This window comes from Prionailurus viverrinus, chromosome E1, assembly GCF_022837055.1.
Source record: "Prionailurus viverrinus isolate Anna chromosome E1, UM_Priviv_1.0, whole genome shotgun sequence".
Lineage (NCBI taxonomy): Eukaryota > Metazoa > Chordata > Mammalia > Carnivora > Felidae > Prionailurus > Prionailurus viverrinus.
The window spans coordinates 2,963,125-2,981,966 of NC_062574.1; the positions used below are offsets into that span (position 1 = coordinate 2,963,125).

Sequence of the window (18,842 nt, forward strand, 5' to 3'; positions counted from 1 at the left end):
TAGCCAGATCTCTGGGCCCCACTCCCAAGGCTCATTCAAAAGAGGTTGGGGGGGGGGGGCAAGTTCATTTCTAACAAGCACCTATGGTGATTCTGATGAAGGCGGCACAGAGAAAAACTTTAATAAAGGCTTTCTTTTATTGCGGTTTCCTCTGCTAACAACAACTGATTTAGAAGTTGGGATGGAATGGGGTGGGCCGGGTCATTCCCACACCGACTCATGAACTGTTCCATCCGTGAGTCAAACCTGACCAAACAGTAATTAATTTCAGAAACCTTGCCCCTCGATGCTAGTAAAGAAAAGGCCTTCTAATTAAGAGTAGGAGCAAATGCCACCTGGAGTAGAGCCCCAGGGGCCAGCCCCACCTCTGTCACAATCAGCTGGCAAAACCTGTGACCGCTGTGACCTCTGGCTGAGCCCTCAAGTCCTGAAGCCTCGGGGGCTGCCTGCCAAGCCCTGGGCTCCTGGAGAGAAAGGAAACCACCAGGAGTCTACCAGGAGCCCACTGTGCCAGGAGCTTCCGGTGGATTGCTACAGGCATGGTTGTTTTTTGTTGTTGTTAAATATTTATTTTTGAGAGAGAGAGAGAGTGAGTGTGCGGGCGCACGTGCGCAAGCAGGAGAGGGGCAGAGAGAGAGAGGGAGACACAGAATCTGAAGCAGGCTCCAAGCTCTGAGCAGGCTGTCAGCACAGAGCCTGATGCGGGGCTCGAACCCACAGACTGAGAGATCATGACCCGGGCTGATGTCAGACGCTTAACGGACCAGGCCACCCAGGCGCCCCTACAAATCACAAGTACAAAAGAATGCACAGCAAACCCTCACTCTGAGCTCCGCCCCCACCACCCTCTGCAACACTGCTGCTGTGTGCAGTCTTGTAAATCCTCCAGAATGGTTGGTGCAGACACACAGACATAGATGCTTCGTTTTTCTTTCGAAAAACACAAATGCTCAGACTATATGCATGAAGTTGCCCCTTCCTTTTTTTTAGCTTTCTAATTATAGGCTATTTTTTTCTCTTGTGCAACCTCCTTGTTATCTGTCTCTTCCAGTTTCTTTTGTTTTTTTAAAAAATGGGAGGATTGTCTTTCTCATTTCGCAGGCCTATCTCAAATGTCTGCTGGTTCCTGCCTTTATAGGGAGGCACCAAGAAGCTGATTGGAAGCTGTGTGTGTGTGTGTGTGTGTGTGTGTGTGTGTGTGTGTGTGTGTAGGGCGGGCATTCGCTGACCACTGGCTTTCCTGCAGGACAGTGGAAAACTTTTCAAAGGGGCTCCCCAGGGTTGATAGATGGCAGGATTTCTCTGGGGCTGTTCAGTTTTTTGGGAGAAGCATACCCTGGATGTTCCATCCCTGCCCTCGCTGTGTCTGGAGGGAGCAGGATCTGGAACGGCTGGGGGCTCCTGTTTGTAGTCTCAAGCCTCCTGTCTGCTGCACCTGTTGTCCCCACGTCCAAAGCCTCCCTGAAAATCAGGATGCGGAGGGGTGATGTGTGCGACTCGGGTCTTCTGACAGGTGACAGAGCACCAAGAGTCCCAACATTCTGAAAACAGGCCCTCGGCCACACACACCCCCGCCCCCCCCATGTTCAGCCAGGCCTTGACCAGGGGATCTGGTGACCTCCAGGACCTTCAGACGCCATGCCCTGACTCCCTCTGCCCTTGTCCTTGCGTGGTCTGCCATCACCCTTCAGCCACTATGTAGCCTTGAGCGCCTTGTTGAAACCTCATGTCCACAGCTGTCTCGGGTCTCTTGGTCCTTGTAGATTTATCCACCTTTGACTTCTCTCGTTACTTAATTCAGATTTGGAAGGGAGGGAAGACAAATGTTCATGGCCAATCTCCCAGATTATCCAGAAAACTTACCACACTTTAATCCTTCAAGGACCAGGTTTTTAGGTTCTTTTTTTCTTTTCTTTCTTTTTTTTTTCTATTATAACAGTGCTCTTAGGAATGCTGTTCTATATACTTGTCATGATGAACTGACTCTCACGACAACCCTATGAGGTTGGTATTGTCTTGATTTTACATTAGGGGAAAACTAGGCTCAGAGAAATGCCTCGATGGAGTCTTTTTAAATTAATGAATCAACTCCCCCCCCCCCCGCACATACAGAATGATATCTGTTTTAAAAAGTTTTTGTGTGTGTGTATAAAACAATATATATACACAAAGCGGTACCTTTTTAATCTATTCTCCCTGCATGAGTCCCAAGCACAGTGCCAGAAACAAGGCAGGCCAATGAATAATGAATGAATGATGGTGAACTATAGTTTCAGTGAGGAGTGTTTTAAAAGACAAACAGCACAGCAGGCAAATGGACCGCTAATGGTGAACGCCAGGCTCCTGTTTGGGAAGAATGGGTTCGGGCAGGGCCTGTGTGCCCACCGTTCCTGTGAGGACAGCCCTGTTTGAGCTGATGAAGCTCCGATCATCTGTGACCAGTGTGGCCAGGGAGCTGGCTCCTGTCACCGCAGCAGGACAGGCCCGGGCCTCCTGCCTCTGGGAAACAGAGCAGCGTGGGCTTGGGTGGTGGGGAGGCCATACGCCAGAGCCTGGTGTGGGGAAGACGAGACACAGGCAGATCCCAGTCTTCTGGGACTGGGAGCCTGGGAGGCCTCCTGGTCGCACATCCGGACTCTGCAACCCTCAATTCCTTAGAGGCTCACCGGGGTTAATAAGTTCCTCTGTTGGGGGGAAGGGGGGTCCCGACTGTATGTGTGGTTGGCAAGGGGCCACATCATCCTTATTTCCTTCGGTCTCACATGCCATGTCCGGAGCCTGGCAGGTGGGAGATATTCAATGAAGACTTGTTGAATCGAGCGACTGATTTGGCCTGACAGCCAGGAAACTTGGGACCTATCTAGCCCCAGCTCTCCATATTTGCGTGAGGCAAATGGCTTTCTCCTGGGGCCCCGTGTTCCTCATCCGTGAAACGAGGGCTCCTTCGTTCTCCGATGCCGGGCACTGTGCTGACACCAGGAGCTACGATAAGGCACAAGAAAGACCATTAAAACACAGTGTGTTTGTCGGTTATACCTCAATAAAGCAGGAAAACGAAACGAAACAAAACCCAAAACCCATCGCGGTCTTTGATGCACGTAACCATCGAGACACACGCCAACACAGCTCAAACCGACTTAAACCAAAAAGGAGAATCTGAGGGCTCACGTACTGAAACCCACCTGGAAATAGCAGGACCCAGGCACTCCCGTGACATCATCGGGGAATCTGCTGTCTCTGTTTCTAGCTTTGCGGGACTCCGACTTGGCTTCATTTCCAGATGGGGGGCACCGGCAACCGCAGGCTCACATCCTTCAGGAATGTTAGGGTTTGTCTTTTTAATTTTTTTTTCAACGTTTATTTATTTTTGGGACAGAGAGAGACAGAGCACGAACGGGGGAGGGGCAGAGAGAGAGGGAGACACAGAATCCGAAACAGGCTCCAGGCTCTGAGCCATCAGCCCAGAGCCCGACGCGGGGCTCGAACTCACGGACCGCGAGATCGTGACCTGGCTGAAGTCGGACGCTCAACCGACTGCGCCACCCAGGCGCCCCACGGTTTGTCTTTTTAAAGGCACGTGCTTCAGAATTCCCAGAGTTCAAAAGAGCACACGGAGAAAGTCCCCCTCCCGCCCAGTCCCCCAGGCACCCGGCTTCTGCCCTCAGCACCAGTCTTCCCAGGTACCTTGGCTCCTTCCAGAGATGGTTTTCCCACGGGCCGGTCTGTGCTTTCCCACTTTTTACACAAATGGGAGCAAACGACAGGAGCCATTCCACAAAGTCCTTTTGTCACAATCTTGGAGATTGTTTCTTTCCCGGCTGCCCAGGGTTACGCTGTTAACGCGACTCGACCGGTCTCCTGTTGACGGTCACACGTTTGCGACTCCAGCAAAGCCGTAAGGGATAACTGGCACGTTCCCATCTCACCCACATGCAGGACTACCTCCCAGCAGTGAAAATCCTGGGTCAGAGAGGAGGAGCATTTGTTTTGATTGCTTTTGATTTGCGTGGATATTGCCAAATTGCGTGGATATTGCCAAATTGCGTGGATATTGCCAAATTGCGCTCTGTGGGTGGGTTCCTCCCACCCACGAGCAGGTGAGGCCTGTTTACTTCCACCCATACCCTCTCCAACTCTCAATGAGACTTTTCCGGTGTTACCAGTACAAGTCAAACACCATCTGCATTTATTTCTCTTATGGTCAATGAGCTTAGGCATCTTTTCATATATTTGAGAGTTCTTTAGATTTCCTTTCCTGTGAAATGTCCATACAATTTTACTGTGCCTTTTTCTTTTTTAATTTTGTTCTTAAATTTTTTTTTAACGTTTTATTTTTGAGACAGGGAGAGACACAGCATGAACGGGGTGGGGGGGTGGGGGTCAGAGAGAGGGAGACGCAGAATCTGAAACAGGCTCCAGGCTCTGAGCTGTCAGCACAGAGCCCGACGCGGGGCTCGAACTCAGGGACCGAGAGATCATGACCTGAGCTGAAGTCGGCCGCTTAACCGACTGAGCCACCCAGGCGCCCCTCTTAATGTTTATTTTTGAGAGAGACAGAGACAGAGTATGAGCAGGGAAGGGCCAGAGAGAAAGGGAGACAGAATCTGGAGCAGGCTCCAGGCTCTGAGCAAGCTGTCAGCACAGAGCCTGACACGGGGCTTGAACCCACAAACGGCGAGATCATGACCTGGGCCAAAGTTGGACACTTAACCAACTGAGCCACCCAGGTGCCCCTTACTGTGCCTTTTTTTATTGGGTTGTTGGTGTATTGCTTATAGACTTGTAGATTTTTATGTATCAAAATGAGCCCTTTCTCTGCAATGTGAATTACTTTTCCTTAGATTGTCATTTATCTTTTGCTTATGGTTTTTTACCATGCATACTTTTTACATTTTTAATACATAAAATGTATCGGGGTTTTCTTTTCTTTTCCTTTTTTTCAAAATGTTATTTAAATTCTAGTTAGTTATGGGTTTTCTTTTAGGACTTCTGTGTTTTGTTTTCATACTCAGAAATGTCCTCCTCACTCCAAACTATTTTTTTTTAAGTTGATTTATTTTTGAGAGAGAGAGAGTAGGTGCAGAGGTGGGGCAGAGAGAGAGAATCCCAAGATCTCGGGGGTCGCAATCTCACGAACCATAAGATCATGACCTGAGCCGAAATCAAGAACCAGACACTTGGGGCGCCTGGGTGGCTCAGTCGGTTAAGTGTCCAACTTCAGCTCAGGTCACGATCTCACATTTTGTGAGTTCGAGGCCCATATCGAACTGCGGCTCTGTGCTGATGGCTCAAGAGCCTGGAGCCTGCCTCAGATTCTGTGTCTCCCTCTGTCTCTGCCCCTAACCAGCTCACGCTCTATCTCTCTGTCTCTCTCAAAAATAAAAAGAGGGGCGCCTGGGTGGCTCAGTCGGTTGAGCGTCCGACTTCGGCTCAGGTCATGATCTCACAGTCTGTGGGTTTGAGCCCCGCGTCGGGCTCTGTGCTGACAGCTCAGAGCCCGGCGCCTGTTTCCAATCCTGTGTCTCCCTCTCTCTCTGCCCCTCCCCCAGTCTTACTTTGTCTCTCAAAAATAAATAAATATAGGGGCGCCTGAGTGGCTCAGTCGGTTAAGCGGCTGACTTCGGCTCAGGTCATGATCTTGCGGTCCTGCGGTCCGTGAGTTCGAGCCCCGTGTCAGGCTCTGTGCTGACCGCTCAGAGCCTGGAGCCTGTTTCCGATTCTGTGTCTCCCTCTCTCTCTGACCCTCCCCCGTTCATGCTCTGTCTCTCTCTGTCTCAAAAATAAATAAACGTTAAAAAAAATTTAAAAATAAATATAAAAAAAAATTTTTTTTAAATAAAAAGAATCAGACACTTAGCCGACTGAGCCACCCAGGCCTCTCCCTCACTCCAATGCATACCCCCCATCTAATTATGAGAAACACCAGACAAATCCAAATGGAGGGACATTCTACACAACCACTCACCAGGACTTTCCAAATGTGTCAAAATAGTGAAAGGAAGGAGAAAAAAAAAAAAGTGGTTGGAAAAGCCTGAGAATGACAACTAAATGCGATGTGAAATCCTGGATTACAGCCTGAATTGGAAAAAGGGCATTAGGGAGAAAGCTAGTAAAATTCAAGTAAGATCTGTAGGCCAGGTAATAGTTCGGCATCAGCACTAACCTTCTGGCTTCCATGATCGTGACCTGACTTTGCAAGATGCTAACATTTGGAGGACCTGGGTGAAGGGCATACAGGAAATCTGTATTATTTTGCACCTTTTCTGTAGGTCTAAAATTAGTCAAGAAAAAAGGTTTAAAATGTCAAGTTTTGTTTTGGTAAACATTTTTGAAGGTTTGATTAATTAACTTATTTAGAGAGAGACAGTGTGTGTGCAAGCGAGCAGGAGAGCAGCGGAGAGAATCCCAAGCAGGCTCCACACCGTCAGCCCAGACCCCTATGCAGGGCTCGATCCCACGAACCAATCTGTGAGACCACGACCGGAGCCGAAAGCAGGAGTCGGAGGCGTAACCCACTGAGCACCCCAGGCACCCTTCCGCCTCTGCTCATTTTCAAAGTGCACAATTCAGTAGTGTTAGTACATTTATATTGTTCTACAACCAATCTCCGGAACTCCAATTTTTCATCTTGCAAAACAAACTCTCTACCGCCGAACAGCTCACCCCCTTTTGTTCAGCCCCTGGAACCCCCCGTTCTACTTTAAGTCTCTATGTGTCTGACTACCCTTGGTACCTCGTGTAAGCAGAATCAAGCAGTATTCGTCTTGTGGGACTGGCTTATCCTGATTGACAAGCCACTGATTACACAATAAAATGAAAAACCTATTGCTGATGCTGATTGGCAAAGCCTCTGGTGTTGACTAAGAGACAGATGGCTAAAGTGCTTGTAGTACCTGTTTCTGGAGTGTGGGTGAAGGAACTGAGGCACAGAGAGGTTAAGTGACCCGTTGCCAATCACACAGCCACGAAGGAGGCCGGGTGCACTTTGAACCCGGGCTGACCCCACAGCTCGTTCCCACAGTCTTTGCCCTGGACTGGGGCTCACATAAGAGAGCCAACACTTGGAAAACAGCAGCATCTACATGGTGTCTGAAGACAAGAGGCAGCTACAGGTATCCAAGGAGCAACGATCAGCAACACATAAGGGCAACTGGGGGAAGTGACTCAGTGGCATCTCCCCAGTGACTGACCCGTTGTAGGCACACAATCAATATTAGATGAGCCTGAGGGGCGCCTCGGCGGGGGAGGGGGGGGGGCTCAGTCCGTTAAGCGTCGGACTTCAGCTCAGGTCACGATCTCACAGTCTGTGAGTTCGAGCCCCACGGCGGGCTCTGCGCTGACATCTCAGAGCCTGGAACCTGCTTCCGATTCTGTCTCCCTCTCTCTCTGCCCCTCCCCTGCTCGCACTGTCTGTCTCTCTCTCAAAAGTAAATTAAAAAAAAAAAAAAAAAATTAGATGAGCCTGAGAAGAAGCAGCCAGAATAGTGGGAGGTAAACCAAGGGAACTATTTTTCAGAGGCCAAGAAAGAAAACCTTTCAAAAGAGTAGTGGTCAACATATTATGTGGCGAAAAGAGGCCAGGCCGAAGGCTGAGGAGTGCCCTCGGGATTTAGAAACAAGGATCCGCGATGGGCAGTTTCTTGGGATGAGAGGGGCGGGAATCGCTGATAAATATTTAACAGCCAACTCTCCAAAAGCAGTACGTATTTATACACGTACATAAGTTTATTATCAATCTTACTGACACAAAGGATGTGTAACAGAATTTACAAATAATAATGAAATATACAATATTCTTTACTGTAAATTCCACTCTTGTATCCATGACTTCCTAAGTGGAATTATACCCTACCAGTGTAATTCCAAAATGAATGTTGGTTGATATTTGTATTTACATTTTGGAATGACACAAAATGAAGCAGTGAAGATATGTTGTACTTTCACTGGTTCCTCAGGGACTGGACTGACTTCTTCACTGAATCTGTTAACAGTTTTCAAATTCTGGGAGAATATTTCCTCTATTTTCGGTGCTATTTGCAATGTAACAGTTACAGACATGGCAGTTTTATGTGTAACCTGCATTATTAACATTGCCTCCGTCATCTTTTTTAAAAATTTTTTAAAAATTTAACGTTTATTTATTTTTGAGAGACAGAGCAGGAACGGGGGAGGAGTAGAGAGAGGGGGAGACACAGAATCCAAAGCAGGCTCCGAGCTCCGAGCTGTCAGCACAGAGCCCAAAGCGGGTCTCCAACCCACGAAGCGAGAGATCATGACCTGAGCTGAAGTTCCACGCTTAACCGACTGAGCCACCCAGGCGCCCCCAACATTTTCTTAAATCTAGGTAATCAACAAAGCCCCATATGCTGCAGTTGCCAATCTCTGTGGAGTAAATACTCCTGCCAGAGCCAGTTTCAAAATACCAACTTGATGTCTCCACATGAGCTGGGAAGAGATACACAGTAGGAGCACATCATTATATAGCACTCCCACGATACAGATACAGTAAATGTAAATAACCTCAACAGCACATAATAGTAACATGTAGAAAATAATCAGGAACCTGAAACTAGTGTAACATTGTGTGTAAACCACACTGGAAAAAAATGAATAAAATAAACTCCTACAACGTAAAAAGAGAGAGAGAGAGAGAGAGAGAAGAAAAAACATAATCAGGAAGTAATGAGTTTTCAGTATTTATGACCTCTGTTTTTAAATACAATTTAACTGTTTGTATCATTTCTGATAAGAGCTGTTTCACAACTCGCCCACAATGTTTCTGAAACACAAAAGGTCGGCTTTCACAAATCGGTGAAGCACACAGACCGCAGTGGGATGTGACTTTCCCCAGCCACACTCCAGGACCTCAACTCCAACTGCTCCTATAGGAGCAATACTCCTGCCACCTTGGGCAAATGAAGCCCTGCTCCGTAGCCTCTGTAATTCTCCTTTGCGGCTCTTACCACAATTTGCTCTGCAAGTACTCTGCGAGGAGGGGAACTTGTTTCTGGTCGGTCTCCATGCGCCACGATGGCTCCATCGTGAGGCTGAGCACGGACCATATTCACACTCTTCCCTCAGTCAGTACTTCCTACAGAGCTTTGCATATAGGAAATGCTCAAGAAGTATTTATTGAAGGAGTGCTCGGGATGAAGGGCTGCCAGAAGGGACGATCCTCCAGAAGGGAAAAGGGGGGGGGGGGGGCATCACCTGAGGGGCCTCACCAGAAAGCATCTCCTTGGATGCCGTCTGCTTATTTCGAATGGCCAGGGCTCCCCCATTTGGGACTGAAAAAATGCACAGAGGACCTTCCCAACATACACTGAACCTTCCCTAGTAAACACGACCCTTGATCTGAAACAAGGTGGCACCTCAGACTCTGGCAGTGTTTGTCCAATGCCTAATAGCGTGTTCAAATAATCTCCTTTTGGACGTGTTCTTGCCATGTGCTGGCAGGCAGAGGTGGGGGGTACTCATCAGACCACTGAGGAACAGCGGAAGCTACGCCCAGGTGGCCCATCTGGCCTCGGTGGGATAGACGGTCTGATAATAAACCACTGGCGACACCAAGTTTGATAAAATACTAACAGCGACTTCACGGAAACCTGGAAACCAACCAGTTCTTCCCTTGTAACAATTAACTAACCTCGTGGAACACTAATCGGCTCCTCCCTTAAGGAGCCGCCCCACTAAGATTGTGTCGTTCAAAAACACGCCAAGATCAGTCATCGGATGATGGAAGTTTCCGGAAAACCAGGAACCCACAGCAGGAGAATACAAATCCCAAAACACGAGATACTGTCAGGAACATTTCAAGCAGTCACCGTCCCTCCCCAGCCGCAATACGTAGCACAACCTTGGTGGTTGCACCACTTCACACCCGAGGAACAAAAAGATCTATCGCTTCCCACAAAAACAAAGGTGAGGATCGTCAGGCAGAATCAGATAGGAGCAATCAGGGTGTTGCAAGTCCTGATTACGCAGAGACGTTAATCACGAGTCATGCGATCTCCAATCATCATGTTCCAATCTGCCCTCCCGAAGGAGGAACAGGTAAGGATTATCCTACCTGACGATAAACGGAAATATACGTGCGTTCCTTACTCAGGGAAAAAGGTCCCGCTTCCAGCTAGGGTGAGTAGTTAACGGGCTAGCCCGAGCAACCCGATGTTATTCAGGGTCTTCCGTTACCGTTGCTCGTTTATTTGCAGACTTAAACAATATTTCTTTCCCGATTTGACTGCCAAAAAGAGACAACCTAATTCCTCCCAGAATGCTCCACTCACGAGCTTGGCCCCCAAATCGCGGGGACTTTATTTACATATCTCCGCCCACCGGCCCCCTTCCGTCAGACGTCTACCGTAATAACCAAAATAAAAGCGACACGTATTATCTTACAGTCTGCAAGGCTGGAAAACAGCCTTCCGTTTCTCTAGCAGTTTGGCCGCCCCAATTCTCCCCTAGAATTGTCGTAAGTCTTGATCTTACTCTCAGATATATTTTATTACAAGCACTAAAGAAAACGCTGATAATCCCAGACTCGAGTGATAATTACCCTAACACCGACATCCTCCATCAAATGCAATTTGAGGGCTGAAGACTGCCTTCCTCGGTCCTGGAATGGTGAGTGGTCCCGTGTTCCTCGAACCGTCATCCCTGTGTTCCCGTCACGAAGGTCTCAGAAAGGTTTCTTTTTCAGTCCAAAGACGCTGATGAACAATGCCATTTCAGTGACAGCTGGGAGGGCACTGTGGACAGCAGAGCAGTGGGTGGGTGGTTCAAGGCCCCTTCCAATAAAAATCCCCAAATCCCCAAACTGGGAGACGCCGCCCCCAAAGTGTAGGAGAAGGGGAATTCAAAAGACTACAGGATGTTGAGTGGATCTGGTATCTCATACATGAAGTAAAGGACTGAGTGGGGGAAACCTTCAGATTGAGTAAACCTTCCTCCCCTACTCCCAAACATTGGTGGTACCGTACCTGCAGAAGACGAAAATGTACCAGTACGTGGTACACTCCCAACGCTCGAATATGAAAAAGGACAGGGCCACAGATGCACTACAGTGAGCCCCAATGGCTTGGGAATGCACCAGAGTCAAGGAAAGCCTTTGGTTCAGTAGTTAGCGATGCGCCAGAAAAGGCCATTGGTGGGGCAGGCATCTGCTCTCAGGTTCACCTCTTGCTCCCTTACCACATTCCCAAGGCCACACTTCTGCGTTTTCGGCAGCCCTGACTTCTGAATTTTAGGACAGCCATGTGAGTCGAGACCAGAACTGAGCCTGCACAGCTGGGACCCCAGGCTACCCAACCCCATATCTAGGGGGCCAGCCTGGCCCCTTCAGGTAGAAGCAAGTTCCCCATTGCACACCGTCAAGGTGCCTGGGCAGCTCGGTAGGTTAAACTTGCAGTTTTTTTTATTTCTGCTCAGGTCATGATCTCACTGTTCTTGAGATCGAGCCCCGCATCGGGCTCCACTCTGGCAGTGCGGAGCCTGCTTGGGATTCTCTCTCCCTCTCTTGCACTCTCTCAAATAAATACATTAAAAAAAATTTTTTTTTTTAACGTTTATTTATTTTTGAGACAGAGCACGAACAGGGGAGGGGCAGAGAGAGAGGGAGACACAGAATCTGAAACAGGCTCCAGGCTCTGAGCTGTCAGCACAGAGCCCGACATGGGGCTGGAACCCATGGACCGCGAGGTCATGACCGGAGCCGAAGTCGGATGCTTAACTGACTGAGCCACCCAGGCGCCCCTCAAATAAATACATTTTAAAAAAAGAAAAGAAAAGAAAAGAATGTTCGCAGTGACTTAATTCACTCTGCTGGAATCACTGTCCGGCGCCCTGGCCCTCTCAGTCTACAATTCAAGGGTCAAGAAGCTTCCCTGATCTGCATCTTCCTTATTTCTCCGTCTCTTCTGAGTTTCCATAGAGCGTCATATCTTCACACACTCCTGTAGCACAATGCTTATCACACTGAATTACAGATGTCCTGTCCGCATACCTGCCTCTTCCGCAAGTTAGAAAACAGAGTTTTACTCCCAGATGGGATCTCCAGCGCCCGGTGCACAGCGGGAACTTAACAGAGGATCGAAGGGCGTCTTAAACTTTCCACGTTGCCTAAGAAGATCTATCAGCCGGAGGTGCTGTTTGCCCGCTAGAGCACACACTATTGTGCCAGAAAGGCCTGGTTAGGTGGCTGAAAGGGAGTCCAGATGGAAATGGGCCGTGTGGAAAAGGCGCGCAGGCAAAAAGGATACAGATGAGGCTCTGGGTGCTGTTGAACATGGAAACCCCTGAGAAGAAACCGGCCAGCTCCACTGCAAAGAGGCCCAGAGTGACGGACAGCGCTGCCACGAGCCTGCAGACACGAAGGGGGTTGGCTCAGGCCTCGGGGACTTCTTCAAAGACCCTTCCACCCCCACCAGTGCTGAACTCTGACCACCCTGCCCCAAGTGCTCACTGAATGTCCTGCTTCTCGTACTCCTCGGGGGTGAACGTGAGAGGCAGGCAGGCGTGGATGTTGCTGTCCTGGGGAGCGGGGCGGAGAGGAAGAAAATGAAAGAAGGGAGCGCAGCGGGGCAGCCCTGGGGTCCGAGGGGGGATGGGAAGACACGCCCGCGTAAGGCCCTGGGGAAGGGGCGTAGTGGGGCTGGGACCACCCCAAGGTGGGAACGGGGTGGGAACGGGAGGAGGGTGGTCGTGGGTCTTACCCGCGACCAGAACAAGGTGATGACGACCACCAGATGCGCCAGGAGCGTCAGGAAGCGAGAGGGCACGAGCCCCGAGATCCGGCCCATGGCCCCCCTGGGGCAGGAGTACCGACTGGAGCAGAGGCCGTGGTCTGTGGGGCTCAGGAATGACCACGCCTGAAGTCTCCTCAAGTCTCGCAGGCTAGCACGTAAAAACTCGACGGGCGCCTCCTTCCCGCTCGCGCCGGCGCCGCCCGGTTGCCTTAGCAACCGCGTAAGCCGGTGCTGCGGCGGGATCTCGGAAAATCTCGCGAGGGCTGTAAAGTCTCGAGCGGCAGCCACCGCCGCAGAAAACGCGAGGCGGAGCTCTGCCGCCGGGGGTGCGGTGCGGTTCCGAGTTCCCCGACTAGGTCTCTGCGGCGAGCCCGGCAGGTCCCTCCGACCTAGGTGCTCGCTGCAGCCCGCTGTCCCCGTCAGGCCTAAGGCAGGGTCTCTTTCTCCCTCCTCCGCATCCCTTTAGTCCCCGCTGCCTTGGGCACGTGGGAAAGAAACGTGCAGACGCGGATGTCCCCGCGTTGTCCCGCCGTCACTTATTAGATGGCCGCCGAGCCCCTGGTTGTTCGAGGACCCCGGATCGGAACCTTCCCTGATGCTCTTCTCCCCTCCCCGCCCAGCCCCAGTTTAGTGAGAGCATCGCAGAGAGCGGAAAGTGGCCCGTTCTCTTTACGTGGACGAGGGGCGCTTTTGGGGAAGGGCATGGAAGCGAGGAGCGGGCGGATTTTCTGATCTCTGTGAGATATGGGCACCGGCCTTTGCCCAGCTACATTCCCAGCTACCTCTTGCTATCACCGACCTCACTGACCTTGGGCCCTCAACTGGGATCCTTGCAGAACAGAAAGTTCTAGCCCGCTCGCTGCTCACCCTCAGGTCACAGCATCCCCGGGACCTCCCCCTGGGCCGATGACCAGATTATCTCTCTCCCTACTCTCCATCTGAGTGTTTTTAGGCCGGTCTAAGCTAAACACCCAAGCCCAAGGGACATTTCAGTTTTCTTCATTCATTCGACAAATACTCATTGACCAGCTAGCATGTGCTGGGCTCTTGTTCTGGACAAACAAGACCCAAGTCTCTACCTTCCTGGAGTTTCTATTCTAATCAGAGAGATCCAGAGGGACAGCAAACAAGCCCCCCACGGTAATCCAATACTGTAAATAACATTTTTAAAAAGGAAACTCTAGAATAATAGAGCAAGCAAAAACTCTTTGAAAAAAAAGTCCTTTATCCTTAAACTTTGTTTTAGGAAATGTGCTCAAAATTGAGAGGAAACACATCTATTTGAGGACCCCACTAAAATAAATAGATTTCCTTTTTCTAAACCAATAGGTAAAATCAGAACTCAAAGAGAGGGTGAAAAGGTGTTTCTTCCAAGTCACGAAAGACAAAGACTGAAGAGCTCTTCCAGATTTAGGGAGACTAAAGAGATGTGACACATTTGACATGAGAAATAAAATGTGTGATCCTAATGGATCTTGGACCGGAAAACAAAAAACAACCATTTTCTTTTATGGTGAAGGACATTAGTGGAACCATTGGCAAATTTGAATAAGGCTTCCAGTTTAGATATCAGTATTATCGGTGTTAATTTCCTGGTTTTTGATAAATTCTACTGCCTTTATGGAAGAGAATGCCCTGGTTAGCAAATACATGCAGTTTCAGTGGTAAAGGAGAATTATGTCTGCAATTTACCGTCAAATGATTAAAAAAAATATATACGTGTGTCTGTAGAGATAGAGAGGTAATGATAAAGCCTGGTCTTGAAGGCACATGAGAATTCTCTTATTATATATGTATTTTTTTTTATCTTTTATTTTATTTTTTTTTTAAGTAAGCTCTACACCTAACCTGGGGCTTGAATTCACAGCTCCGAGATCAAGAGTCACATGCTCTACCGACTAAGCCAGCCATCCACCCCTGTCTGTATTGTTTTTGCAACTTTTCAGTAAATCAAATTATTTTAAAATAAAAAGTTTTAAATGGTAACCCTTTCTAAGTTTTCCTTCTGGGTCTTATATAGTATTATTATTGAGACATTAAATTGCTTTATAAAACGAAGAAATATTTTTCAGATTGATGTTCCTAAATGTTCACTTCCTATATATTGAAACTATGTAATGATATTTTCATACAAAACCACTTCTTTCGAGGGTAGTACAGCCTTATCCTCCTAATGGAGACAATGTGGCCACCAAAACTCATAAAACAATAAAATGCCATCATTTAGATTTTTCAGAGGAATTATCTGTATAAAGACTGAGATTCAGCAAAGTCTCTTGATTTTTTTTTTTTACTCCAAAAATATCGGCTGCTGATCGAATATGACCCACACTGGTTTCTCAGCTCTCGGATGTGTAGGGGAGACTCTCTCTTTAATCATTGCGCCATTTCAAAATTCTGAAAATATTTTCAAACCTCCGCCACCTCAGGAGGGACAGGCAAAATACAGTGACCCCATCTGCTTCTCTCCTTTGAGGTGACACTCGTTAGGAGACCCTCAAAACAAGTACAACAAAGACATGTAAAGTATAATGCGCGTAATTACAGCGTTGCAAGCCTGGAAACCTTCTGAGCACACGGACAAGACGCACAGCACTGAAGGGCTCCTTCCGGTGCCTGCAGATCACATGACCTTTCTCCTGGGATGAGGAAGCCCCGGCCTGCAGAGCCAAACTCCCCCAGTGACAGTTGATCAAGTCTGACCGCTCGCAGAAGAAGGTAGCACTGTCATCCAATGAAAGGAAGCAAAACCCAACACATGCCTTTGCAAGATTTTCCAAGTTCCCGGAGCAAATAGAATGAAGAGAAGGAGTCAGCCGGGGAAAGAACTTTCCAGGCAGAGGCAAGTGCAAAGGTCCTTAGGTGGGAACAAGGCCAGTGTGTTCGCGGGACACAAAGGAAGCTAGTGTGTCTGAAGCCTAGTATTGGAAGGGGAAGAAGAGATCAGGGGGATGGGGGATGGGTGGACAAGACGTGTGGCCTTGCAGCCATGGGGATGGACCTGGTCAGGTTAGCATTCTAGAAGATGACTTTGGTTGCAATATGGAGAATCGATTTTAAGCTGTTAAGTGGAAGGCTTGTGAAGAATCGGTATAGTTATCCAGGACGGATGGAATGATATTGGACCAGAGTGGAATAAGAAAGTGGAGCAAAGTGTAAGGAATCAAGAGAGCATTAAAAAATAAGGTCTAGGGGCGCCTGGGTGGCGCAGTCGGTTAAGCGTCCGACTTCAGCCAGGTCACGATCTCGCGGTCCGTGAGTTCGAGTCCCGCGTCGGGCTCTGGGCTGATGGCTCAGAGCCTGGAGCCTGTTTCCGATTCTGTGTCTCCCTCTCTCTCTGCCCCTCCCCCGTTCATGCTCTGTCTCTCTCTGTCCCCCCAAAAATAAATAAACGTTGAAAAAAAAATTAAAAAAAAATAAAAAAATAAAAAAGGTCTAAACATGAGACTATGGGTAGGTGAGAAAAAAGGAAGGGGTCAAGCATGTCTCTTAGAGTTTGGGTTCCTGCAGATGGAAGTTTGGGGCATTCTGTTTATTATAGGCTTCCTGCCTAGGGGAACCTACTAGATAGTAAGAACTGGTAGTCACGTTTCACATTAAGAATTAATAAACAGTGAGCAGGCGTTTAGGTCTGTCCTGTCACTTTTCCATGACCTTGGTTCCCAGAAGCTTACTCTGCAGAGGTCACACAAAAGTGAGTTTTAGAACCACCCTGTGGCCGTAGGAGGTACTGCTGGTGACATGGCGTGTCCTTCACTGGTGGCGGTCCACTGGCTCCAGGGCTGGAACCCACACATCCTAACATTTGATTTGATCTGGTCAGAAAAGAGCTTGGGGGCCGGGGCGGCGGGGGGATGGTGGTTATCATGGAAAGACTCAAACGTATGTACAAATAAAATAGTGTGACGAACCCCGTTTGAAGCCTACCATTCTGCTTCAAAAATGCCACCACGTGGCCAAACTTGTTTCAGCTGGACTTCTCTCTCCCTCTCAGCCCCACTAGGTTATTTCGAAGCAAATCCCAGACATCACCGAATAGCTGACATTGCCCAATATCCACTGGCAATATCCATGTATAGATGATGAAGCCCACACGCTGCACTTGGTTAATGTGTCTCTTTCGTCTTTTTTTTTTTTTTTAATCTTAGATTCTTCCTCCTCCCTCCCCACCCCTCCTTGTTTCCTTTTCTTGCAATTTCTCTGCCGAAGGCACTGGGCCATGTGTGGGCAGTGTTCTGGTCTTCTCATTTAGCGTGTTCCTCTGTGTCCTGCGTTTCCTGTAAACTGGTCGTTAGATCGAGCATACCTGCCAAGAGTGACCAATTCATTGCTTTTAGGATCATCGCGAACGGACAGATTTAACATCTATTGTGGCTTTTGTGAGGCAGCAGCTACTCGGCTTTGCTCAATTGTTTTGAGGAAGGAAATAAAAGTCCAGTGTTGCCAGATTCCTGGGGGTTTTGTTGTTGTTTTAAGAGAGGCCAGAAATCCAATTTCTTACTCCAGTTATAAATGTGAGTATCCAACTTAAAAGTGAAAAAAAAAAAAATGAGAAGGGGGAAAAGAAATGACAAGAGTACACAAGCCTCAAGCCACCAGCTTTCAGCCTCTGGATCAGTGCTGTCCAGCAGAACTTTCTATGATAATGGAAATATTTCGTATTGTCTCTGTCCAACGTGGTAGCCGGCTACTGAACACTTGGCTAGTGGGGCTACGGAACTGAATTTTTAAATTTCTACTTAATTTCTTTTTTTAAATGTTTATTTATTTATTTATCTTGAGAGAGAGAGAGAGAGAGAGAGAGAGAGAGAGAGAATGCTCTAGCATGAGCAGGGGAGGGGCAGAGAGAGGGAGAGAGAGAATCCCAAGCAGGCTCCCTGCAGTCAGCATGGAGCCCATCTCCGGGCTTGAACCCACGAACCATGAGATCATGACCTGAGCTGAAATCAAGAGTCAGATGCTTAAGCGACTGAGCCACCCAGGTGTCCCTCAACTTAATTTGAATGGCCCCATATTGAACAGCCACTCTGGTGGCTACCATCTTGAACAAGGCAGATCCGGACAGAATCATCTGTTGATTTCTAAAGTTTGGAAACTGGTGGGATACATGGAGACTTAAATGTCAGAGAGTACTCTGGATGGTGACTCTGGACTGATAATACCTCACACCTGCTGCAGGACCTTTCTGAACCTAGAGATCAAGTCCACGTTCCCCAGGACCATATTCACTGACCCTACTTCCCTTTCTAGCAAAAATTTCCACTTCACCCCATGTCCTTCAGCTACTCAGACACGTCTCCTTCCTCTACAAAGCAGGCTCTCCCCTACTCTGGTGCTTCTGCCAAAGCGATTCCTCATTAATTTCACCAATGCTTATTGAATACACACTCTACTCCGGGAATTGTATGGGGTGCCAGGAATACATACCTCCTTCTCTTGAGTAACTTAGGATGTGGTGAGGGAAACAACCAAGGAAACAATTACAAATAGTGTTTTAGGGCGCCTGGGTGGCTCAGTTGGTCAGGTGTCCAACTCGATTTTCGCTCAGGCCATGATCCCCGGCTAAAGCCCTGCATCAGGCTCCATGCTGAGTGTGGAGCTTGCGTGGGATTCTCTCTCTCCTTCTCTCTCTGCTCCTCGCCTGATCACACACACACACACACACACACACTCACACCTCCTCTCTCTCTCAAAATAAATAAACATTTTTTTTAAAGTAGTGTTTTAAGTTATCTTGGAGGAGACACATCAAAGGCCTCTTCCTCCAGATTGGAGTGGGGGAGTAGGGAGGAGGGAGCTTCTGAATTGAGTGTTGGCGGGGGGCGGGGGGGGGTATGTAAGGGTCAACCAGGTAAAGAAGGGTCAGCAGAGAGAGTTGGGACCGAAGTGCATGTAAGCATCTGTAAATGAGTCAGCATGGTTGTCACATGGGAGGTGAGGAGGCAGTGGCTGAGGAATCACGCAAAGACCAGACATTAATAATAGCAGTCGTAGTAACTGAGCGATCATGACCAGTCAGGCCCTGAGCACTTTATCTTAGCAAATGAACTAATAATGATCCATTACAATCTTTACTATTTTCCATATGGAGACATTGAG

General features: G+C 48.5%; 1 protein-coding gene and 1 non-coding gene across 7 annotated transcripts; both read right to left on the bottom strand.

The window, feature by feature from the left end:
* Window positions 1-2,135: 2,135 nt before the first annotated feature.
* TMEM107 (transmembrane protein 107) lies at window positions 2,136-12,957 on the bottom strand. Of its 6 annotated transcripts, none has more exons than XR_007147044.1 (8): window positions 12,711-12,957; window positions 12,461-12,528; window positions 12,258-12,358; window positions 10,980-11,076; window positions 10,556-10,748; window positions 3,685-3,960; window positions 3,183-3,312; window positions 2,136-2,982 (listed from the first exon to the last, which is right to left on the bottom strand). XR_007147044.1 is itself a non-coding variant. In XM_047833883.1 (5 exons), exons 1-5 carry the CDS (start codon window positions 12,795-12,797, stop codon window positions 10,679-10,681), a joined length of 423 nt encoding a protein of 140 aa, XP_047689839.1. In that variant the 5' UTR covers window positions 12,798-12,957; the 3' UTR covers window positions 9,915-10,678. The 6 variants fall into 6 exon arrangements, 1 of the variants encoding a protein (XP_047689839.1); XR_007147045.1 differs by having other exon boundaries at window positions 3,183-3,334; XR_007147046.1 differs by having other exon boundaries at window positions 2,137-2,982; window positions 3,685-3,858.
* On the bottom strand, window positions 9,941-10,076 carry LOC125152230 (U8 small nucleolar RNA). Its single transcript, XR_007147088.1, has one exon. It is a non-coding gene; the product is annotated as a U8 small nucleolar RNA (small nucleolar RNA).
* Window positions 12,958-18,842: the final 5,885 nt, after the last annotated feature.